Below are 26,309 nucleotides of genomic sequence, written 5' to 3'. Positions count from 1 at the left end.
CTTAACCACCCGGGTTTTATGCAAATTCCAGAAATTTCGAACATATCGGACAAAAATAAAATAAATTTGTTTTTCAGCAAAAAATACTTTTCTTGTATTTTAAAGGCTTCTTTGATCCAAAATAATCTTTTTGTACATATCCCAGACATGAAAAAGTTGCCGTGTCTCCTTCAGCATGGAATGACCCAGTGGTACTGCACTCCCTAAATTTACCGTCTATGAAGAAGACCCCAGACACCCGTTGGGCTGATACTTTCCATTGTCTAAATATATGCACAAAACTATTAGTTTTCCGGGGATCAGTGCCAGGTCATGTACCCGTGGGTCCAGATGTAGCGGCTGGGCCCGTGGAGCAGCAGAGCGCTGCGGGGCGGCAGGAGGACCGCCGCACGGTCCCCGTCGGTGTGCCGAAAGTCCATGACCACGGGGGAGCCCAGGCTCAGGCAGACGATGCCGTCCTCAAACGAGCCGTGGCTGTCCACGTGCGGGGGTATCCCTGGACCCCGCACAAAACCGTCAGAAAGCCTTTGGTTCGGATAGATATTTAAAAGACAATCGTCCAACTCGGGCGTTATGTCAAGTGCAGTGATGCGATTGACCCAACTCATTTTGTGGCACCTTTTGGAGCAGACGCAAATCAAATATGGAGCAGCAAAAAGCAGTTTTGGAGCACAAGCACACACTTCATTTTTATTCGTACCACTGTGAATATTATATGTTAAGATTTGTGTGCTGGCCCTATCCAACTAAAGAACATGCATCTGTGCAATGGCAGGTTTGACTTGCTTAAACACAGAACTAGCTGTTTAGGTGCACATAAAAGCCCTAGGCACGGCAACAAGATGCTGATCGATGAAGGACAGCATGGACTGCTGTGAATGGTCATTTTAGGTACAAAATAAAATGTAAACCAAATAGCATATTCTACTAAAATATAGAAAAAAATTACAAGAGGGCACTTAAGACTGCTTACGTGTAAGAATGTGAAACATCTGCATTGACGTGCACATATCGAGGACAACGTCAAGGACGGCGTCTAGGAGGAGATCGAGGACGATGCCAAGAACGACGTATAGGACAACGTCGAGGATAATGTCCCAGAGATCGACGCCAAGTGCGGTGTCCACGACAACGTTGAGGACGACCTCTCGGACGACCTCAAGAACAATGTCTAGGACAAGGTCGAGGATGACGTCCTAGAGGACGACGTCAAGAATGTCTAGGACGACCTTAAAGGCTAACTGCAGAGAAAAAAAAAGTGTATTTTTAAACAGCCTAATTGGGACAAGTATGTCACAAAACAATTTTTCTGGGAAAAACAAATGTTTTAAAGCAATATTTATTGCGCGAGACTGATTTTAGTTTGCGGCTCTTTCGTCCGTTTTAAATCGCGCACCACAAAGTTGGTATTATACATCACGTAGTGGCTGCTATACGTCACAGAGTGACGTATAACAGCCACTCCGCGCGTCGAAAGGGCGAGAGTTTCAAATGTGGAGAAGTTGTGACCCCGACTAAATTACGTCCCGTGGTGTAAATATAGCTAGAAAAAAATTGTTTTTTCACGCAAGATTTGTTTTATGACATGCTTGTCCCAATTAGGCTGTTTAAAAAAACACTTTTTTTTCTTTGCAGTTCTAGGATGACGTTGAGAATGACGACTAGAGGTCTACGTTGAGAACGATGCCTGGCTGTGGCATATTTGCGTGGGAGGCCACAATTGCCTGTGGGAGCCGTCGTAGATGTAGACGTTGCCGCCGACATCGGGGCCGTAGATGTAGATGCGGTCACCTCACAGTCTGTCGCACATAGCACACAACGAGCACAGACGATGTCCGAGGCACACCTTTTGCACACAGCACTCTGGCAGTGACATCACACCCCCGCCCTTAAGCATGAGTGGCGCGTGCCTTATGACATATGTTTATGGCCATATTTCGGGCACGATGAAGTTGCTTGATGTTTCATTCAAATTCTAAAGGTCGTGTAATAATACAAAAACTCTTAATCCAGATTTAAAAAAAAAAAAATCTTGTCATTGAATTATAAAAATTAATGACAGTTTCTATGTACAACCTCATAATAAGACATTGACGTGCGAACGATAAGTATGCCTTCTTAAAACAATCCGGCCCAAGTTGTTCAGGTTATTCCCAAGCTTTCTCGTACTGCTTCACTTCATTTAGTTTATTCTATTGACTGTACCTCAAACGGATAAAACATATATAAAGGTGACAACTAAAGAATGGAATTAGAAAAAAATTAAACCTATAGAGCGGTTCATATAAATTTTCTTGCGAGTACCCTCGCTAAATCACATATTTGAAAAAGATATCACTAAAATACCGGAGTCCATCGTAAATAATAGCCACAGTATAATTCAGAAATTTTTATTACAACCAAGAGCAGCTACATTAATACTCACAAAGCGCCTCGTTTTAATATACCCGATGCTTGCGTGTTTAACGTCCCGCTCTGGGGGAATGCTTTCCCTTTAGCACTTAGATGCACTGAGGTGAAGCAAGATAAGCAAAATTGCGATAATTACTTCGCACTTACCGTTTCACTGCGGTACACAAGAGCACAGTGAGAAGCGCACTCAACAAAGCTAACTTGCACGCCAGAGCAGACTAGGAACATAGGTATGAGCGCTAAAATTTCAAGTACTGACAGTGTTTAACATCGATAGAGATACTGAATAGGATAGTATGTTGTTGGCGGCTAAAATCGAAAGTTCTGAATATTCGCACAAGCCTACCATAATGATCCGGACGTGCAGCGGGGCCTGAGTCACAATATTTTCAATATTTAATAGAGTGAAATCAAGTTTAGGATGTAGCAGGGTAAGCCCTTAGGTGCAGTTTGGCGCAAATGGCGCAGCAATCACGTTGCTGCAAATGCTACGAAGGTGCCACAGTACCGAGCAGCACTTAATTGAAAAGATGTGCAACGTGACACGAGCCAAATGAAAAAGACTGTTACAAGGTGTTGAACTGGGCGAGTTGGTAGAAGTTTGACATGGTGGGTGTACCAGCTTCAAAAAACGAGGATGATAAAAGGAATAGACTTAAAAAACGAGTCGTGTCTATTCCTTCTATCGTCCTCGTTTTTTGAAGCTGTTACACCCACCATGTCAAAGGAAAAGAGCTCTCGCAAAAATTCACAAACGCCGCGCGAAGTCCCGTACATTCCTCTTTGCCCCCACATGACACTCAAGACGAGAGGGTAGTGTAGTTGCTTGCATGCCTTTGCCCGCTCGTCAGAGCCTCCCAGGTCACCACAGTACTTGAATAAACAACTTACTGATCTGGAAATTATGGCGCTTTCCGCCCTAGGGAATTTTGACACCACAAATGATGCTAACCCTCGTAAAATGTAAAAAAAACGAAACAAATGTTTAAAAAGTATGACAATGTTTTTAAAGCAGATATAGCACACTTCATGTGGCATTTCAATTAATTTGTACACAATACAATCGCGAGGTCTCAAGTATGAATGGCGTTTCCAATTGTCCATTTCTTCGACGGGTCCAGGAGGTTTTCCCGAAAGAGTACTAGATGTATCCGGCGACGTTTTCCACGACAGCTGCTCCATACCCACATCCACCTGTCGGGTTTTTCGTACGATCCGACTGGTTGACTCCCAACGTCGGCGGTGCACCTCCGGTGCCCCAATTAGACCCTAGGGAAAACTTTCCAGCAGCACGACAAAAAGTTTTCAGACCAGGTAACGTAAGGACTGTGGAGTTACCGGAGCGCGCGTATGGTGCCAAAAACGTGTTTTCGGACTGGTGCGTCGGCGTCCCATCTGTCCCGTGCATCAAAATTAGTCTTGAAGTGGCAACAAATGAAGTTGCAGACGCCGGTGCGTTGCGTGACGTTGCAATCCCGGCAGCCGGTACTAGGAGTACCGGCAAAACAGACGAGCGAATGTGACCTTGGACCTCACCTTGGCCGGGCAGGTAGCGCGTGACGGTGAGCTGGTCGGGAAGCCCGCTCAGACGGCCCGAGGCGATAAGCCTGCCGAAGAAAGGCGCGCACTCCTCGGGGATGGGCTCGGCGAGCGGGGCGTCCTTGCGCACCCCTTGCAGCTCGTAGTCGAAGGCATAGCCAAAGTGCCTCACCTCGCGCTGCTTCAAAGCTGCGTCGTCGGAGAGGCAAGACGTGGCTCGACTGTCAACCTTACGTCCAAACGCGCTTCGGCACACTCATGCTCCATACACAACGTATCCCCAAAAAATTTAGCTATTTTTTTTTCACTGCAAAAATAAGGTACGCATCGCCAGACGCTCAGTCTTTGCCCAGATGTATCCCTGGCGGCCCGGACCAGGTGCCAAAGTTTCGGGAAACTTTCCACGGGAAAATAGGGCCCGTTCTTGGCAGTTTGTGCCATTTAGCCCTGTGTATTCGTGGGCTCTGTCGTCTGCCGTTTTACCGTTGAAAGTTTCCGAAAATCGGTGGTAACTTTTACTAACCAACATGGTTTTAGAAAGGGTCACATCTGTACTAGCCAGCATTTCGAATTCGTTACTGACCTTCACTTTAATACTCATCTCACAGCTCAGACAGATATAATTTTTATCGATTTCGCCAAGGCATTTGACGCTGTTCCTTATCATCACTTTCTTCTCAAACTCTCACATCTTCAGATACACCCATTTACTATAAACTCGATATCTTCTTCTCTGTTAAATAAAATACAATTTGTAAGAATAAACGAGTCAACATCGAGTCCCAATACTGTCGCATCCGGTGTCCCTCAGGCTAGTGTACTCGGGCCTTTATTGTTTGTAATATGTAGTAATGACCTACCATCATCGATTAAATCAACAATTACACTATTTGCTGATGATTGCATTATTTGCCGAAAAATAAATACACCTAATGATCCCAATATTCCAGACTATTAAAATATGATATCTTCATGGTGTTCCCTATAGCAGATGAACATTAACACTGGTAAACGCAAACAAATGTCTGCAACTAAATCTTCCACTAAAACACAAACCCAGTATTCATTACTTTTACAACCACTAGAACACTTATCATTGTACAAGTATTTGGGCATGTATTTTAGAGACACATTATCATGGGATGAGCACATCAAGCAAATAACAAATAGCATGCTAAAAACAGCCAGTTTCATTAGACAAACATTATATCTAGCTCGCATTGAAAGGAAGCTATACTTGCCTACAAAACAATAATCCTCCTCAAATTAGAATATGCAAGCATCATTTGGAACCCACACTAAAATTACCTAATCTCGAGGCTCGAATCTATTCAGAACAAAGCAGCCAGGTTTATATGCAGTGATTATTCATCTGAAACTAGTGTCTTTGCTTTAAAAACTAACATAAATATTCCTCTTCCAGGAAAAAGATGTCTATTATACTCAGATCACAATTTTCAATCTGCTTACTGCTGGGCTGCCAATTTTATATTATCCAGATTAGATAATTCTTGCAAAATTGAATTAATTCAGTGCCGTACTAACACTTTCCTTTTTTCTCCCTTTGTATTTTGTATCACTGACTGGAACAAACTACAGAACCATATTGTAAATGAGCACAATCCCATTTCATTTAAAAACAAGTGCATCAATCTGTAAGTGTGAACCTTGATTTGAAAAACTGCATCATAACTATAACTTGCTAATAAACGTTTTTGTTTTTCGTATGTGTGTGTAATTTTTACTTGTTGGTGTTTATTTTATTTCTTTACGTTCCATATCGCAAAATGTTAAAAAAGAAAAAAAAAACTGTTTGCCCATGCTATTGAACCTGGGTCCGCTGCGTGCTCCAACTGTATAAAATAGAGAACTAAATATGTAACTTTGTAAAAACATCAAATTTGAAGTTTGTTGCAACCGTGTCATTAGACACTTCGAATGAATATCTGTATAGAAAGTGTACAGACGCTCTAAGGCTTTCCCGGATAGAAACCGCACCACATCGACGCAAACAGCTCGTCACAGTCAAGCGTATTGCGCAACATGAGGAGTAGGTCTGCCGGGACAACGGTGCAGGATATATAAAGGTGTGGACCCACTGGCCGGCAACATGGCGACGCGATCGACCCGATAAAGTCCTACTGGCGCACGCCCCAGTAGCCCATTCTGACAGCATATCTGCCAATAAACAGCACAAAACTAGGGCCAAGGACAAAGCTGAGTCTAAGCAATGCACGTAGCGGAAATGCCAAGTTCTTTATGACATGGCACACCCAGAAAATCAACTTTCAGACCGAGCGTGTCTTCAATAGAGTGGGAAACGGGCCTGCAACAGGCAACATCTAGCCAATTATCGAAGGGTCGCCTGGTGGTTGCCCGGTTGCAACCAAGCCAAGGAGAGGACTTCGTCAGGCAGCTGTGACGTGTTCGGTGTCCACACCAACACATATCTTACCCGGGGGCCAAGACAAAGTTTTTTCGAAAAAGCTGCCACGTCTGGTCCTGGCACTCACCGCGACAGTCCCGGTCCCAGGAGACGAGACGCCAGAGCAATGCCTCCTCAGCCTCGTCCACGGCCTCCCGCACCAGCCGCAGGCCCGGGGGATGTTCCAGGAAGGGGGCCCCGCAGCTGCTGTGCTCCGGCACTGCACGTGTCACCACGGTTTCCAAATAAATCACGGGGTGCCCCCCAAAATATTTACAGCACATTTTTCACTCCACAAATAAACCAAAATTTTTAGGAAATTGCTCGTAACTTTCGAATAAATAAAGATTTTTCTGAAGCTTTGGCATCTGGTCTGTACGGCTAAGGTTACCTTTGGTCCGCCAATGGGTCAAACACTCAATCGCCGGCCAATCTGTGCTACGGATGAAGACCAGTACGTATAAAAATCGAGTGCCGAACAATGCTCTTCTGTGTCCCCGTCTATTCTGGAAGACGCTGTTGATCGCAGCTCTAAAGAACTCGAGCGAGCTTGAAAACACTGCCTCCATGCATAAAACAACACAGTGTTACCCAAACTGTGGATCGCGACCCCAAGGGGGTTTCGCAAAGCAAGTCGGGAACTTGAAAAAAGAAAAAAAAAAAGGAAATAAATAGCGCTCTTTGCAGTGGCATTAATAAAAACAAAGTACAGGTCACAGCTCAACGTCGAGCCGGTACTACGAGTTCAGGTGTCAAAACTCTGCCCTTGGTTTGCGACAGTGCGCTCTAACAAACAAACTGATTTCAGTAGTTAGGAACAGTCATTCTTGCAGGCATGTACTTTTTACGATGGTTTCTAGCCCAGCTGACTCGCTCCTATTATATTAACTGCACAAAAAAAAAAAAAAAAAGAAGTTCAACATCAATTTTATGCACATGCACTGAAAAGCTTGTGGCATCCTGACGAGCCAGAGGTTGCATACACGTAGCAGAGCAAGTTGGATAAACCTTACTTTACATAGAAAGAATAAAATATTGAAATGGACGAAGGACAGAAACTCACACTTCTTTCAACGAGCAATGACCATATAAATGTATCATTGCTCGTTGAAAGAACTGCAAGTGCCTGTCCTTTCTCCATTTCAGTGTTTTATTCTTTCTGTGTGAGCCAGATGTTGCAATGTAATATTTTATCTACTTGACTAGCTGCAGGGAAGCAGAGCTTGGGAAGCACTGGCATAGGGTGAATGTGTGTCGACATGGCATCTGGCAAGATTTTGAGACGGAAGTATATAAAGATAATATAATATTGCTTTACTATTTCGCGTCTCAGAATGACCGAAGCCTCGATGTGAAGCACGTTCGTGATTATACAACATGCACAACACACAAAGAGGAAAACAATATGGTCGTGAAGAGTAAATCAAAGTGTCGAGCTCGCATCTAAAATATACACACAATTTGTAAAGCCATCTAAGGATTTATTTGACGAAATGGCATTGAAAGACACCCACACGCGGGTGATTGGACACACTTGTCTGTCGTAAGCTATGTGAAACTTCCTTAATTGGCAACAGGAAACAAGAGACGCTTCTTAGTCAGATGCCAGAAACGTCCGTACCTTTATCCACGAATGCGGGGTGCACCGATCCGTCGGCGTTGAGGCGTGATGGTCTCGTGCTCAAAAACGCCGCAGCCGAGACGCAGTCCGCGACGTCTCGGAAGGCGACGAACGCAAACTGCTGGCCCGGAAGGAGCACAATGTCCTCGACGTCTCCGTACTTGCCCAGCTCGTCAAGAATGGACTCGTAGCTTCCACCGCACATGAGCCCGCAGTTGTTCAGGACCAGATACTGCGGACCAAACACGTTTGTTTTGGGCGGCCTCTTTTCAAAGCGTAGACAGCCACTACGGTGCGTGGAACATGTCTCCGATAGGTGCGTTAACTGTGTCTAAAAAGCGGCCCCTCGCTTCCAACAAAACCTCCGAAAGTTAGCCTACCCCTCGTCTTCGCCTCACCGTTCTCAATTTTAGGTGGGCCACTCCTCGGGATATTACAACAGTTAGAACTACAATTTAAAGGGGCACTCAAGTGGTTTTTGAGTTTGTGTTTTGATGATGACAACTGAATTTAGACGCCCTAAGTATCCCTATAAACCAAAAAAATATAGTCATACGGTGATTATTTATTTAATAAAAATGTAATTAAAGGCTGCCAAACCTCGGATCCATCCGAAAACGAAACCACTCTCATTGGTTACCACTCGCATATCAAAATGTTCTCGGGCCAATGGCGTTGGACGACGTTCCGTCGCGCAGCAATACTGAGGTAGCCGCACCGGCCAAACTCTTTGTCATTTAGTGGTGTTAACTTAGCGAGAAAGGCGCTAAATTTAGAGTGTTTTCAGTCGTCCTAAATGACAATTTTGTGTTTTTGGAATCTTACAACTTTTTTTTTTTTTTTTTCAGTTATGTAAATTGTTGTTGCTAAAGCTACGTGAACGGGGAAATTATGTCGGTCGGATAGCTCTCCGGTGGCTCCCAGGGGACAGCTCTCGATGTCACTTATTTTTATTCTCCGACCCCGAAGCACTTCAGAACCACTCCATTTTTCAGGGATCATCAGGTGTTTAAAAAAAATCCTTCGTAACAGTCAAAAAACTCTGCGTCTTAAAGCGAGTTTTTTTTTTTTTTTTTTCGATAAGGATGAAGCAGAACAGTTTTCCGCTGTTTTGTTCATGGAACAGGATCTTCTCGCCAATGCCTTGAGTCACTCAAGCTGTTGGCGAGTCCCTTGGGAATGGGACGGCCGACTCCGACTACTCACTTGTCTCGTCACAAAAAAAAAAAAAAAAAATAATGTTTGGAAAAAAAAAAGAAACTTTACGTCTTCTACAATAAAAAAAAATCCAAAAAAGGTCATCATCATCATCACCACTCGGCGACTTTTCGCTAAAACTGGCGACTTTTAGACCGCGTCCTGGCGACTTCGCCCAAAAAATCTTAACAGCACTCAACGTTACTAAAACATTGAGTTGGGAAACTCGCCGTCGAAACTTGGGCTGCTGGCGTCCACCAAGACCAAGCTAAATACGACAACAGCACCACTCTTTATCATTTGTCTGTACTGTGGTCACCTCGAGCTTTTAGAAAGCATGTTTTTCCGTAAAAACAAATGGAAAAGACTCTTTTTGTATGACATTTATTGGAGTATAGTACAAAATGATGGGCGCGTGATGTTTTTAAAATCTTTAGTTTGCAGGGTTTTGCAGCACAATTAATATTGTTTTTATACAACCATGCCTCAGTGGTGCTTTCAGGTAGCGCGTCCCGACCGAGGTGCATTTTAACTTCGGTAGTAAGTCGCGGCGCGTCCGCTGGGGAGACGGGGGTGGCGCACCTGTAACCTCTTCCACTGTATCTGTTTTGGCACAAAAATGGCTGATTAAAGGCAAAATTGAAGTCACGTGCAGTTCCTCGAGTGGCCACTGCGGGAGAAATGGCGGTGTTGTGTTCGCTATTAGTTCGGTTCTTGTGGACAGATTGGGGCCACTTTTTCAGAGCAGTCTCTATGCAGTTTCCCAACTGAGTGTTTTAGTAACGTTGACAGCACTGTTGTCATTCGAGCTTCGATCATGGCGGAGTTCTCTACGCTCGATGACCTGACGCCGTTATAGGTTGAGATTCTTCGGCGGACAGCCGACCTGGGGATGATTTCCTATGACGCCACTCCGACCTGCGATGTGGACGATAGCAGCGCTATGGAGTCGTGTTCGGGTTCCGAGGACGGTGAAACGCCAGACGTATTCGGGCGTTCTTCGATTTGCGGTTGGGGCAAGTCGTAATGAAACCAACGTTTGGCATAGCAGCGTAACCTCTGGTACGTTATGTCAAACAATGTCAACACATTGACTTTCGCCTCGGGAGGACGGGGAAGGCTGGTTCAGACATTTGCAATGAGCACGTTACCTACGACTGCGAACGCTGCAACCGGAGCGACCACTCTGCGCCGCGCGTACCTGCAACCACTGCAACAAGCGCAGCGGATCGTCAGCACGGCGACCGCTTCTACGCCGCCGTCAGCTGTTTCAGCAGCGCCTCTAAAAAGGGGAGGCACTGCCACTCAATGCCGTAACAGAATATAGACAGACAGTTTTCTATAGACTAAAGTTTTTTTTTTTTTTCATGATAGGCTTGCAGGGTACAGTGGATGAAAAAAAAAGAACAGAAAAAGACACAGTACGCTGTCTTGGATGATCATGACTCTAATACATGACTTTGCCAATAGTACAAATATGGCCACACGCCTTTTCTATGATTATAAAAGACGATGCATCTTAGCAGCGATATAGCAACGTAGAAATATGATTTCGTGATCATATTTCGCTGTTTTCCACGGCATCCTCGCTTGACGGGCTCTGCTATCGCTCCCTGGCCAGCCTACTATCAAGTTCGTTACCACTGCGATGACAAGCTGTTAACGGATGCTTCGAGACTGTTCAGCGACGGCACTGTCATCACTGCAGAGTCACTGTGCTGCTTCGTTTGGATTGGTGCCTGTGCCCACGTGTGCCCTGCTACAAAAGACAGTCAAGTTCGGCGCTCGGCGGGATCTGCGGCCAGTCTGATCTTTGGGGCTAACTGCATCGCTTGTTTTATTCAGGGAATACATTACGTCATTTGCCTTTGTATGTTTTTTTTGTTTGTTTTTTCTGCTGGCTGCAGATCCCAAGCCATGGGTGTAGATCTGTCTGTGTACTGTGCCCATATAGGTCTTTTCGGTTGCCGGCGTAAATCAACGACATATACGGTCAACAGAGGGTCGCAACTCTTCAAACCGCTAATATGCCTTGCGCGCTATGTTGGTCCGCGACCCAGTTCTCTGCTTTTATTTTGCCTGGCGTGTATATTAATGCAATCTGGTGATGTGGAACTTAATCCTGGACCAGTAAGTGCTGAGTCTGCTAAACTGGATGCTATCATGCAGTCTCTTGACCTTCTGACAAAATCAACTCGTGAGTACCAAACTGATAACACTTTGAGATTAAACCGGATTGAGGCAGGTGTTTCGCAGATTCGGCAGAGAGTAGATTCGCTTGAGGGTAGGGTCACTGAACTCTCCAAGGCTACCAAAGGTATTCCCTCACTGAAATCGGACCTTGAATTTGTGAAAGCTGAACTTGGGTCTGTTGCGGAACAACAAAAACTTGTTGAAGAATTAACAGCAACCGTAGACGACCTTAACAACCGACTAGGACGAAACAATATTATCATCAAAGGGATCGCAGAAGAACCCACTGAAACCTCTGAACAGCTAGATACAACCGTCAGAACGTTCCTATCAGATAATCTAAACGTGACGCCTGGCGTTTTTGAACGTATTCAACGCTTAGGGCAGAAGCGTCAGGATTTCGATCGACCTATCATCATAAAGCTCTTGGACTTCCGGGACAAGATGGCTATATTCAGAAACGCTCCCAAGCTAAAAAAACCTTAACATTAAGGTATGGATAGAAAACGACTATTCTCCGAAGATACGCCTCGCAAGTGGCAAGCTTTGAAAATACGGTTCTACGTTTCGAGCGGACAGGGTGAGAACCAGACTTGTGCACGACAAGTTGTACGTAGGCGATAAGGTGTTTGTTTACGACTTTCAGAGCGAAAGCGTGATTGAAAAACACTATGTCAGCGGCACGCGCCCTTGACTACCTCCCACAAGGTCAACTGATCGTGCCTCCCATGCACACCAACTTTCATTTTTGTTCACAAACTTTCGCAGCATTTTTAATAAACAAGATATTTTACTTGAACATGCGCGCATGTGCAATTCTCAGATTATTTTAGGCACAGAGACATGGCTGAATAGTGACGTTCCAAGTGAACTGCTTCTTGATTCAGATTTTTCTATATATCGTAAAGATCGTACTCATCGCAGAGGAGGAGGCGTTTTGATTGCTATTAAAGGTTTAGAGTCTGCTGCTGTGACAGTCACTACTAATCTTGAACTTCTATGGGTTGAATTTAAAATATTGTTTCAAAAATTTGTGCTAGGAGTGCGTTATTGCCCCCCAGCTCTGGAGGAGGCTTTGTTAATGAACTTGGCACCAGCTTGGAAGAAGTGTTTTTGACTTATCCTGACAACATTATCATCCTAGCAGGAGGTTTCAACTTCCCCGGTATTAACTGGGCAGACAGTTCTATTCCTTCATGTAGTAACCCCTTAGAGTGTTTAGAATTTATGCACCTGCTTTCTGCATTTGGACTTCATCAACAAATTGCTCAGCCAACACGTGGCGATTCAACATTAGATTTGTTTTTTATTACTCATGCTGAACATATCTCTTCCATAGATTTCCTATCGCCGATTAGTGATCATGCCCTCATAGCCATCAATCTTTCACTAAAGGTACCGGACAAAGAAAAGACCTTGAAAATAATTTGGGACTACCCTAAGGCAAATATAGAGGATCTGAATTCCACTCTCATTAGGGCATTCGCAGACTTCGAAAACTCTTTCAATGATTGTTCAGTCGAGGTCAATTGGACTTTTTTCAAGGACACACTGCTTAGCTCCGCGGACCAGTTTATTCCTAAAAAGATACTTACCTCAGACTCATCTCCCCCCTGGTTCTCAGGGAAAATAAAGCGCATTTTAAATAAGAAAAAACGTTTATACCGCAAGGCTGTAAAGTTAAACACTGATGAAATTTGGCTTCATTTTCACGCGTTTTCCAATGAGTGCAAACGCGTAATGCAGTCAGCGAAACATAAGTTTTTTAATGTTGGCCTAAAAAAGGTACTAACTAAAAATCCCAAAAAGTTTTGGTCTATCATTAATCCTACACCCAGGGGCGCCAAACTTGCTACCGTAGATCCACAAGATAGCCCATTATCATCCGCGGTAATTGCCTCCAATTTTAACGCGTATTTTGGTGAGATATTTACAGGCGAAACTTTTCCAGAACCTTGCCTATCTAGCTTCGAAAGCCCAACAGTCATGTAGGATATTTACCTCTCCATAGAGACAAAATTTCAAATGTTTTTGATTGACTCCCTGTGAACTCTTCACCTGGCTCTGACGGAATTAACTCCAGACTCTTAAAAATAATGAAAGATACTTCCGCCAAATTTCTGCTCCTTATTTTCAAGCAATCCCTAGCTTTCTCCCAATTGCCATCTGACTGGCTAAATGCTAACGTAGTACCCATCTTCAAATCAGGTAATCCGAATGAGCTAAAAAATTACAGGCCCATCTCACTGACCAGTGTGTCATGCAAAATTTTAGAGCACATCGTCTTTAGCAGCATAATGTCACATTTCGATAGTAATGATTTGTTGTTCTCTAATCAGCATGGCTTCCGCAAAAAACTGTCTTGTGTTACCCAATTATTCGAACTCACCCACGATCTTCATAGCAAACATGCACTCTTTAAAACAAACGGATGCAATATTCATAGACTTCTCAAAAGCTTTTGATCGTGTTCCCCATAACAGATTAATACTTAAGCTCCTCCATCTAAACGTCAGTAGTAACCTTGTCTCGTGGATTCGGGCCTTCCTGTCTCATCGCACCCAATCTGTGATTGTCGATAATGTCACCTCCTCTCCACTGCATGTCATCTCCGGCGTCCCTCAGGGTTCAGTTCTTGGCCCACTTCTTTTCCTAATTTATATAAACGACATGGCTTCTTCCCTCTCTTCCACCGTGAGATTATATGCTGACGACCTTGTGCTCTATTGCAAAATTTCTTCCATCAATGATTGCATAATTCTACAAGACAATCTAGAAAAATTAACAACCTGGTGTGAATCTTGGCTCATGACAATTAATCTGGATAAATCTAAAATTATGTCGTTCTCCATATCAAAAAATAAAGTCACACTTACTCTATTTCATCTTGTGAACTAGAATGTGTAGCCACATTTAAATATCTAGGAGTGTTCCTTTCTGCAGACTTGTCATGGAAGTGCCACGTCGACTATATCTGCTCTAAAGCAAATAGAACATTAGGATTTTTAAGACGACATCTTTATCTCGCAGACCCGTATGTCAAACGTTTAGCATACACTATGTTAGTTCGGACGAAACTGGAATACGCGTCCATCATGTGGAATCCTCATCAATTGTATGTCATTAACCAACTCGAAGCTGTCTAAAATCGCGCCACTCGTTTTATTACTCGCGATTCTTCTCGAAAAAGCATTTCCTGTCTAAAACAGTCCCCATATCTCTCCATACACTCGAAACTCGTAGAAAAAACGAACGGCTCTCTTTTATGCACAGACTATACCCATGGTCACCAAAAACATTCATTTTCCCAGCTCATCATATTTCCTCTCGCCTAGATCATCCATGTAAAGTCGAACCCATTTTCTCTAGAACTAACGCCTACAAATACTCACCTCTCCCTCTATGCATTTCTGAATGGAATAGCATGCCCTGAAGCCTGGTGACAATATGTGACCATAACCATTATATGCAGGAGCTTGTTAAGTTGTTTGAGTAACCTCTGTATAATGATGCTTTCTCATTGTTCTCATTCAATGTCTTCCCCAATTTTTGTGAATTTGATGTACCCCCCTTATGTAATGCCTCACATAGAGGCCCTTAAGGTAATAAAATGAAAATGAAATGAAATGAAAAGATAGACGGTGCGAGCGTTCAGGATTGCTAAACTAATCACTTTTTTCCGGTGATGAAAATACGTCAACATTCGCATCCTTTATACGGTACGCGCCAGTAATACCTTGAACTTGAGCACATGCATGAAATGTGCCAAATAAAAAATCCGGGCGATGTTCGAGGAAATATGCTAAGAAAGCACCACTGTAGTCGAAGTAAACAAACACGATGGCACGGGCGTTTCTGCTGTCTTGAGAGTGCCGCCACGACATCGCCGCACGAGTAGGTGGATCTTCCCTTCTAGTACGTGCTGGGTTATCATAGCGACACACAATGAAAATGAGCTTTTATAGCGACACACAACGGAAAGATGAGCTTTCATCACACCGTCCATGTCGACGATCACCATTGACGCCACGTTTGCAGTTCATGAAACGTGCGCTTCCGTGCACCCCGAGGGAACGGGAAATTCACCCCCCACGGAGGAAGGCAAGGAGAAAACGTAGTCCCTTGTTTGTGAAATGATAATTGCAGTATCGCGTATGCTAAACTAGAACTATTTTACGTCTTGTGGAATTATCATGCACAACATATCTAAACGAACTGAGAATTGTTTCTTTAGCGAAACTTTACAAAGGCCGCCAGAATTTTCAAACATACGATAATTTCATTAATCGGCGCAGGGACAAAAAAGAGTCCGTATGTATTTTATTCCTGCGTGATTAATACGCAGTTCTGCCTTCTAAAACTGAAGGTACTCATTCACTGACACTTCCTTAATGCCATCGCACCAAAAAGTAGCTTCCCCAAAAACCACTTGAGTGCCCCTTTAAGCCCATAAAGTTTGCGCAGCACAGGAGGTGAGATAGACGAAAGTTGTCACACCTAAAACGCTTTCTTAGCGGTAAGAAGTGTGGCAGAAGCCCATGGTCACCATGGCATAGGTTCACCCTCGGGTAAAAGAACAACCCACTTCACAGTACAAGAGACATTTGCGGCACAATGAAACTGCTAAAACCCTTCAAGTCTTCCCTTTAAGTCTTGAGCTACTGAACCATGCAATGGTACCCCAGTGTAGGAGAATATGTGTGTGTGTTTGGACCACACCGTAATTAGGACCGGAGCGGTTCAGCAATACCCACCGAGCAATAAAGCTCGATTCAACAGGTAGTGCCATCTCATCTGAAATTTTCGCAACTCTGTGACAACCTGTGGCTGCAATCGTTGGACGCGATCTTGTGCTCGAACGTCCGAGTGCCTTGCCGAACTGGGACACAGCGCTCGTGTACAATCATTCGGTGGCACGGCCTTCCCAACGTTGCTTCTTTTGGCCACCAGCCGCACTGACCAGCAGCTGACCTAGATGCCTCCTGTTCGCTGCTCTGGCGCTATGGAGAGAATTTGTGAGGCTGCACGTGTATACAGCGCTTGGTGGCACTGCAGCCAGTTATACTGTAGAAAGTTGCGGCAGACGGCCAAGTTTGGCCGAAAGTGTGTTGGGCGTTCGCAACCGTTCGAAACACTGTTCTTTTCGTTGTCTCGGTCTTGCCCCCATCGGCTGTGTCTGCGAGCTTATTACCATTTTCTAGTTTTGTCTGTTTGACCAGAAATGCTTTGAATATGGTGTGTCGTTCTTTTTGTGTAGCAAGTCGGCGCGTTACGGTAACGTAAAGTGCCCTTGACGATTCAGTGACAAAACAGCTACTACAAGCCTGGCTGTCAAACGGGCTACACGCACATGAAAAGTGAGAAGACTGTTTATTTTTAGCGTTTCAGGAGTCAAGAAAAGCTGCAGGCGACGCTGGGAAAGAAGTTTTTAAGAATAGGAAAAATGTTTTAAACAGTGCAGCACCATACGACAGCTGCATTTCGAACACCAATACCGAACAACACGTAAATAGACCCTTTGCAAAAATCCCAGAATCCCGCGTGCGAAGTGCTGCAGGCACCCCCATGCCCCCCCCCCCCCTCCCTCCCTCCCTCCCTCCCTCCCTCCCTCCCCCCCCCCCCCCCCCCCCACATCGTCTACCATGTGACACTGAAGGAAGTGAGTGAGGAAGAGGGTAGCGCAATTTCTCGTGAGCCTTCTTTTAGCAGACGCTTCCGTCGTCTGCTACAACCGGTTCTGTACCTAGAGTTCCCGTCATTCCTTTTGGCACCGCGGCCGGTGCTGTGTCTTGCAACGGGCCTATTTCGTATTCTCGCTCCGATCGCCGCGCACGCGCACAACCAACGCGCCGCGGCATCGGTACCTGTCATCATCTGCGCCTCATGCGAGCCGCTCCGGTCCCAACACTGTCCCGTTTCAGTACAAGTTTCCTGAGCATCACGCGCCAACTAGCCCGAGAGCAAGTCTCGTACACTGTAGTGGCAGCTGTCCAGCGGCCGTGCCCTGGCGTTCGAACACTGAGGACGGTTGTTGACTTACCCTGGTAGGGTGATCGCACACCGTGATGCCGGTTTTCTTCTCTAGCATCTTGGCACATCTTGTCAACTTGCGATCGGCTTTTCTTTCTGCCTTAGTTCGCTTCGCGTTGCTCCGAACGTTCTGTGCACCTATCACTTCGGGCGCCGCCATGTTCTTAACGCTGTTGCTAGACGCCGATCCGCAGCCGGCTAAAACTAACTAAAACTAGACATTTGACCCCGTAAGTATGGTGGCTAGAAGGGGAGGTGTATCGGTCCCACGGCTCGCCCCGTTGTGCGGAGTGTTACGTTGTCGTATGACGGCGGCAGGTGGCGCTAGCAAGCCCAGCCCGATCTGTTTCTCCGGAGACATCGGCGGCTACCGGTGCTCTGCCTGTGTTGAGTCATTCGCCTGGACCTCGTGTTGGTTGGTTCGTGTGCTTCCGTGAGCTACCACTTATTAGCTTAAACGTCTTTCTGTTACCCGTGCCTTTTGCAAACATGTGAGCGAAATATAGCGAGGCAGAGCACTGGACAGAATGGGGAAGAAGCAGACGCACTGCTTTGCGCCGGGGTGCTCAAGCGGCTATGTTTCGACACGAACGAAGACACACGTGTCCTTGTTTGGTGTGCCTAAACAAGCAGATCGCTTCCAAGCGTGGCAGCGCGCCGTTCCAAGAGCCGACAAAGAACTCGACGACAGGTCAGTCCTCTGTGAACTGCACTTTGACGAACGATATATCGTACGCCACTTCACGCATACAGTGAGGGGGGAGCTCGTTCAGATCCCTCGCGACCGACCTATCCTCACGGACGATGCGGTACCTACAGTTTTCCCCAATCTGCCGGCGTACCTCTCAAAGCCGCTGCCAAAGAAGCGCCGAACAAAAACATCGTCTGAGGGCCTCCCTTCGAAAACACCTCGAGCTGACATTGAAGGGTCAGATTCTGCACCGCAGCTCAACGACGCTGACCTGCCGTGCACCAGCACGAGCGTTCTTCAAGGAGTGGACCTGCAAGACTGTGCACTTCCTAACAACTACTGGGGAAGCCATCTGGTTTCAGGTGCCCCTGAGATTGTTGTGTTCTCAGTGTGCGAGATGGGCGGAGGGACGGTAGGCTTGGAGCGGTCAGTTGTGTTCAACACGAGCAACGGGATCTGCGCCCTCGTGATCGTTCAGGGTGCAACTCTGAAGACGGTTCAAGTAGAGAACAAACAAGGAGCCGAAGACTTGCTTAGAGAAGTACAAGCGATGAAAACCTGCATGGGACTGGGAGAAGTGCAGGATCTTGATGAACTGCTTCGCGCGAAATGTAAGCACCGGACATTTGGACGCAAAGTATTCAGTTTGAAGTGCACTGGCACTGTTCAGAGCCAGAACAGCAGATGTGTGCAGTGCAAATATCTGCGCAAGCTGCTGCTGAATGAACTTTCGCGCAAGCGGAGGAGTATCAGGTACCCTGTCCAAGCAACAGCTCACAAGATGCGGATCAAGACGCTCAAGCTAAAGAGAGCAAGAGAAGCAGTTGCTGCCATGAAGAAAAAACTGGCAGAAATGAAAGTGAAAAACGCACAGGTTAGGCCATCAACCCTGGATGAAGAACTCAAGCGCTTGCCAAGCATGCAACAACAGCAGGTGAGAGCTTGCCTTGAGGCCTCCAAGCGTAAAAGTACGTGTGGAATGAAATTCACAGATGAATGGGCACTCGAGTGCATCATCATGCGGATGAAGAGCCCTCGTCTGTACGAGCACCTTCGCAAACAAAAGACGCTCGTCCTGCCGGGGCGTACTTGCCTCCGCACATACACTCGTGCATACAGGGGTGGATTTGGCCTTAACATAAACATGTTCCGTTGCCTTGCTGAAAAAACAAAAACCATTGACAACTCCATGTGCCACGGCGGGTTGCTCATTGACGAGATTAAGCTTTCTGAGCACCTGAGTGTAGGACAAGGTGGCAAGCTTGAAGGGTTTGTGGACTTGGCCGACTACACCACCGAGAAGGAAAAGCATCTCATGTGCGACCATGGGCTGGTTCTGCTATTTCAGCCGTTTGGTGGAAAGTGGCATCAGATCTTGGGTGTCTTTGGGTCGCGATCTAATGTAAAAGCCGAAATGCTCGCACGTATCATTGTAGATGCTATTCTGATGACTGAGAAAGCTGGGCTTTTCATTGACTTTGTGACATGTGACGCTGCTGCATGGAACAGGCGTATGTGGAAAATATTTGGAATTAAAGCAACGTCAACAAAAGTCGTCTGCAAGACGGAGCATCCTGCAGACCCCAGCAGAAAGCTGCACTTCATTTCGGATTTTCCGCACCTGGTGAAGTGCTCGAGAAACAACATGCTGATTGCAGGGTTTCGCACACCAGAAGGACGAGTTCTAGTAGAGCACATCGAAGAAGCCTGGAAGTGTGACAACAAGAGCCTCACACCACTGAGAGCCATGCCACGCGTCACAAAACCGGTGCTACACCCGAACGGATTCGAGAAAATGAGCGTCAGCCACGCCATCCGCCTATACAGCGACGAGGTAGTCCGGGGCCTTTACCTGTACAAGCAAGAAGTAGAGGGCAGATTTGGTACCACAACAGCAACAGAATGCTTTGTCAAGAAGATGAGAGACCTTATCAGTGTAATGACATCTCGCCGCAGCAAGGACGCCTTAAGGCCTGGGTCAAGAAAGGAGGCTGTGCTGCAAGAATTTCTCGATTACCTCAACACATGGGAGGCATCGGCAGGAACGCAAGGGCAGGGCTTCCTCAGTCGCAGCACCGCCGAAGGACTTCGTGTTACGCTTTCAAGCACGCTTTCTCTCTTGGATTACGTGACAGGAGAGTTGGGGTACAGGTACCTTCTGACATCACGACTTAGTCAAGATCCCATCGAAAACCTCTTCGGGATCCTTCGTCAGATGTCGGGATGTAATGACCATCCAACACCTTCACAGTTTCTCGTCTCTGTAAACTGCCTGACATTCGCCAACCTTGCAAAAGCGCCAACAGGAGGGAATGTCACAGGAAGCACCCTGAGGAGCCTTCTTAACCCAAGCAACGCACAAGACGCTCAGAGACGAGTCGATGACCTCCTTGACCTTGGCAACCTTCAGGAAGCCAAAGCCACGCTGGATGCTTGTGGCATCGTTACCGACCAGCTGTCCCTCACACGTGAACGAAGTGACTCGCGCCTGGTGTTCTACATTGCAGGGTATGTAGCACGCAAGTGCATACGCAAGACAAACTGCAGAGAATGCACTGAACGGCTGCTCCAGGAATCTGCAGCAGCACCCAAGGAAGCATGCCTGACGAGTGCTGTAAACCGGGGTGGACTTCTTTACCCATCCGCAGCTCTGAACCTGTTAGTGATGTCTCTGGAAAATGCATTCACTGCTTGCTTTAGTTCCCGAGAACTTGGACCGGACAGCATCCTCGATGTGTGCTCTTTTTTGCAAGCATGCTCACTGGGCTCTGTTGGCTGCACTACACACAGCACCACATTGACAAACATGATCATTAAGTTTTTCATCTTAACAAGGTTGCACTTCCTTGTCGCCACAAAGAATGCAAGTCGGCAGGAGAGCCGGGAAAGAAAAAAACACTTAAAGATCAGGCGTGTGCTGTAAAAGCTAGTATCGAGTTTGTTGCTAGTTGGCATTATTGCATTTCTTTTTGAGTTTTTATGAAAGGCACTCCGTTTGTGACCACTGAAATGTTTACATAGTTCTGTTGTAGAAACCCTGATTTATGAGACTGACTGCTGGCTCATGTTTGTGCTGTTGGGAAGATGTTCACTACCCTGTTTTGAGTTTCGTGCTTATTAAAGTGTTCATGCATTCTTTGGATTGACGTTGAAGTATTTTACACTGTGCAATTCACCCTTTATTTTGGTGTGATGTGCCAGGGCTCTCAATTATATAGACAACTTTATGAAACAGTTAAAAATAGTATTTTCGATAAAATTCTTAATAGACAAGTACAAAGTTCTAAGAATCGACTACCCGCACGCAAGAACACAAAGCCTTAACACGAGTAAAATTCTGCTTTCTCAGGTACCCAATTATTTCAAATTTATTAGGCAGAACCTCCCTGGTACCTCTGGATTATTGGACAACAGCTTTAGTAATGCAGTAAAGAAAGCGTGAACATCAAACGCTGACAGATCAAGTCATTATCGCCCTCTGCTTGTAATCCGACACTCAAAATCTCCCGCTCCAATCTTATTCCACACTGACTCATCAAAAGATTCAGGCAAGAACGTAAGTGGCCACTTCGCGCAAGGTTCCGTGACCGGCCCACGATTAAAACACAACAGAGGTGCAAATACCGAACTAACATGCTACATCTGTCGAACAAAATTAAAATCTCAGTCCCTTATTTCTTCTGACACAAGAAAAAGAGTTGCATCGGAGTTAACACTACAAACTGAACGAACCGCAAAAACGTGCAGACGACAGCGCGGACACGGAACAGGCTGATCGGGCTGCTGACCACAGCGCCTCTCGCGGCGTCATAACGCAGCGCGACGGCCTTGCCTCCTCCGACCGTCACACCTCCCCTTCTAGCCACCATACCGTAAGTACAGTGTTCTAGAAGGGGTGTAGTGGCAAGAGCGAGGCCGATATCAACGGGAGGAGCTGTGCCGGAAAAAGCGGACGGCCGCATGTGGCGCTGCTGTCGGTAACTGGAGGAGAAAACGGACGCGGCGGCTGCTTCGGCTGCGTTCTCCCACGTTTGTCCGCTTGACGCCGTCGAGTGGTCCTTGGCGGGTTCCGCTAGTTTTCTATCTTGTGTGCCATGAACACCCGTGAGAAGCTCTCAACATGATGTCTCAGCTCTGACGTTAGTGATTTGTGAGATGGAAAAGAAAAAGGTGGACACGCACTGCTTTGCACCGGGCTGCAAAACCGGTTATCCCGGGCATCGCGGCGAAAATGGACGGAAGCTTTCGCTGTTCTCAGCGCCGAAGAATGACATCCAACGAAATGCTTGGGAGCGGCATCTCAAGCGCAAGGACAAACCTCTCGCCGAAACGTCAGCGGTATGTGAGAAACACTTCGCTGATCACTTCGTTCTTCGCGACTTCGTACACGTGATCGGCGGCAGTGAGGTGCGCATTCCTCGAGCGCGGCCTGTTCTAGCTCCGGGTGCAGTGCCAACGCTCTTACCGGACCTGCCGGCTTACTTGTCCAAGCCCGTGGCGCGGCCAAGACCGGAAAGAAAGCGCCTGGCAGTTCCTAACCCAGCACCGATAAAGAAACGTCGGCTCGATCAAGACGACCCGAACGTGGACCCCGCCGGCGACCCAAGCCAGGATGATCCTCTTTCTCTCGAATCGAACGGTCTCGGTCTTCAGGTCATCGCTGACAATCTAGCCGTACCAAAGATGTGGACGATGTTAAACACACCAGACCTCGATGTTCTCGTGTATGCAACGACACGCACAAGCAAGGAACCCTTTCAAGTGTTGCATGAAAAGGTGCTCTGTTTCTCCTCGGATGGAGAAAATGCAATTGTAGCTCGGTGCTACCTTAATGGGAAAGAAGGAGAGCCCAGAGGAGTTGGCTCCCTTCGTGAAGCAAGAAGTGTGCTTGAAGAAGCCAACGCCACACCCCTCTGCACTGGAGCAATGAGTCAAGCTGCATACAGAGAAATTGAACAGAGACTGACTGTAAAGATGACCAACACCTTCAGTCTGCTAAACAACAATATCTTCAGCAAGGCCTGTCCTGGAGGAGTCACGACTGAAGGTATGCACTTGTTTGAATTTAATAGAGATGCACTCTGATTAAAAACCTATATCTAGACACCGTGCAGCTATTCTGCTTCAAAATATTATCAATTCATACTTGTCTTTTAAGTTAAAGGTTAAATTATTTTACATTTTATAAGCCTCTGTAGTCTTCACTGTACGGATCACACAGTGTTTATTAGTGTGTTGTCCTCATGCATCTAATTCTGCATCTTTTTTTTTTTCATTTCAGGGAGCATCTGTGTTCATTGCCGGACCAGCCGAAAAGCACTGTTGACCAGAAAGTCAAGATTGAAGACGAAGAAACCGGTGACGCGGAAGCTGTCGCAGCGGCTGAAAGTTGTGAACCAGAAGACAAAGCGGCTGACGTCACGCTTGTGCACCCTGGCAGGTCAACTAAAGAAGATGAAAGAAGACAATTCCAAGGTGACAGATGAAGTTTTTGAACATCGAATTAAAGGCCTACCTGGAAAGCAGCAAGCAGCGGCTCTGCATATGTTCAGAGCAGCGAAACGAAAAAGCCTAAAAGGAATGACATACTCAAAAAAGTGGATCCTTGAGTGCCTCATCATGCGCATGAAAGGCCCTAAGCTCTACGAGCATATGCGCAGGCAGCAGGTTCTCGTCTTGCCAAGCAAAGTCACTCTACAGAAGTACCTCAAGTCCTACAGGACCGGATTTGGGTTCAATGAAAAAGTCTTGAATGTTCTGAAAGAAAAAACCTGCACCATGGACGGCTTCAAGAGGCACGGAGGGCTTGTGGTGGATGAAATGAAATTGTCAGAGAATTTATCCGTCTCATCCTCGGGCCACATAGAAGGTTTTGTTGACATGGGTCAATTTACCCCCAGTACTGAAAAGCATCAGGTGGCAGACCATGGAATGGTTATAATGTTTGTGCCATTCAGTGGCAAGTGGACACAGATACTTGCTACTTTCGCAACACACGGCAACATGAAAGGAGATCTCCTAGCAAAAGTGATGCTAGAGGCAGTGATCTTGGCAGAAAATGCTGGCCTCTTCGTAGATTTCATAACATCGGATGGAGCTACCTGGAATAGAAAAATGTGGGCCTTGATGGGCATTGGCGCAACCGCGACAAGCACAAAGTGTAAAGTGCAGCATCCTGTTGACAGCAAGCGCTCGCTTCATTTCGTCTCAGATTTCCCCCATCTCGTGAAATGTGTCAGAAATGGGCTCCTGCAACCAGGCTTCAATACGCCAGCCGGACATGTAAGTGTACACCGTGATATTTTCATCGCACTAGCGCATTTGAATTGTAAAAGTAATCGCCCCTTTTGGACCACGTTTATATAAAGAAAACAAATGTACACTGCACTGTGCTCAAACTTATCAGTGTGATGTCTAACACAATAATATTTTTTCCTACCGTCCTACAGGTGTCCGTCCATCCAGTGAGAGAGGCTCTGAAAGTTGATGGCTCGAACGTGACCCTGCAGGCTATGCCGGGCATCACCACACGGCACGTGCAACCTAACAATTTTGAAAAGATGAGGGTGACATATGCTTTTCAACTCTTCGGTGACACTGTTCTGAATGGACTTCGCCTCTACCAAAGTGACATCGAAGCCCGCTGCGGAAGTATCGAGGCTGTCCTCATCTTCTTTGGGTATGACGAAAAATATTTATTACGGTCACTTGATTGACTTAAATAATCCGCATCGTAACAAACACTGATCACATGATTTGTTCATTTCAGCATGATGCGGGACCTCATTGCGATAATGTCATCGCGATTTTCTGCTGAGGCTCTTCGTCCAGATTCAGCTGCTGTGGACAGGCTGCTGTCATTTCTGGCTTACCTTGTTGAGTGGGAGCTTCATGCAGGAGGACGTGGTGGATTTTTGTCAAACTCTACTACAGTTGGACTGAGGGTCACAATTGCCAGTACCCTGTCTCTCATGGACTACCTGAGGAAAGAGGCCGGGCACAGGTTCCTCATGACATCGAGGCTCAGCCAAGACCCACTCGAGAACTTTTTCGGCATCGCTAGGCAGTCATCGGGCTGCAACACACACCCCACGCCCCAACAGTTTTTAATTACTGTTTCCTGCCTCAGCTTCTACAGTCTTGCCAAGTCTGTCTCAGGTGGAAATGCTGAGCCAAGTGTGTTGAGTTCACTGCTCGAGGCTGATGCAGGAGGGGTAGGATCAAAGCACACCAAGCAATCTCTAATCGATCGACTGATTGACGAGGGTGATCTCTGCAGTGCTGAGCTTGCTATTCAATCTTTGACAGAGGCAGATTCAGATCATGTGTCATGCGTTTCTGCAAGGAGTGACCAGCGCTTGATCTTTTATATTGCTGGATACGTGGCAAGGAAGTTCTTGCTCAAATCCCCCTGTGAGGCATGCAGACAGCTGCTGCTTGTTGACAAGAACAAAATTCAGAACCTCCATGCAGCTCAGTTCACACAGTTGAAGGACAAGGGGGGCCTTTTGTACCCATCAGATGTGTTTTTCATGTTCCTGAGAAACCTAGAAAATCTGTTTACAAGCTGTTTTAGCACACAAGAGCTCCATCACGAAAGTGTCATGGACATCATTTCACTTATTCGGCGACGAGCACAGCCCCACATCGGATGTTCTGATCACTCCCAAACGCTGACTGCTAAAGTGATGGCATTTTATGTTACCACTAGGTTGCATTTCTTTGTTAAATCACTCAATCGTGTCAGAGTGCAGAAGCGTGAAACGGCAAAATATTTGAAGCTTAGTCGCTGTACTTAAGTTTTTCATCCAGCCTTGTCATCTGGAGGTTTTGTTTTTTTCAGCAAATTCGGCATTTGTAGCTGTGCCTTGCCTTTCTCTGCTGTGCAATTTACCACTTGCTTCAATTCTTTAAATATTTCCATGTGTACCTCTATTGTCATTTTTGTGTACCATCATCGTGTTTGTCTGACGTAATGTTTTTCTCACTTCGTTCAGTCTTAGAATGTATAAAATCAGATGCAGCTGTGTGTGCATAGGTTTTGAAGTTATTTTTCTGTAATTTGTATTTTTGCCATGGTGCATGCAAAGCAGAGGCTTCCTCGCTCAATATCATTTTACAATTTTTTTAGCTCTCGGGAAGTGGAATTGTTTGAATTTTGTCCTGCTGTTTATATGGTTGTTTTCATAGCAGTTGAAGTG

The 26,309-nt window shown here is 46.1% G+C and overlaps 1 protein-coding gene across 1 annotated transcript; it reads right to left on the bottom strand.

Annotated features, from left to right (window-relative positions):
* Window positions 1-299: 299 nt before the first annotated feature.
* Window positions 300-17,635, bottom strand: LOC120844190 (alkylated DNA repair protein alkB homolog 8). Its single transcript, XM_040215837.1, has 5 exons — window positions 17,428-17,635; window positions 7,998-8,229; window positions 6,465-6,596; window positions 3,949-4,140; window positions 300-496 (listed from the first exon to the last, which is right to left on the bottom strand). The coding sequence occupies exons 1-5, from the start codon at window positions 17,575-17,577 to the stop codon at window positions 300-302; spliced, it is 903 nt and encodes a 300-aa protein (XP_040071771.1). The 5' UTR covers window positions 17,578-17,635.
* Between the last annotated feature and the right edge of the window lie 8,674 nt (window positions 17,636-26,309).

Source organism: Ixodes scapularis, unplaced genomic scaffold (assembly GCF_016920785.2).
Source record: "Ixodes scapularis isolate PalLabHiFi unplaced genomic scaffold, ASM1692078v2 PGA_scaffold6__148_contigs__length_123643588, whole genome shotgun sequence".
Classification (NCBI taxonomy): domain Eukaryota; kingdom Metazoa; phylum Arthropoda; class Arachnida; order Ixodida; family Ixodidae; genus Ixodes; species Ixodes scapularis.
Note: the sequence above shows the minus strand (reverse complement) of the source record. Positions and strands in the feature narration are given on the sequence as shown.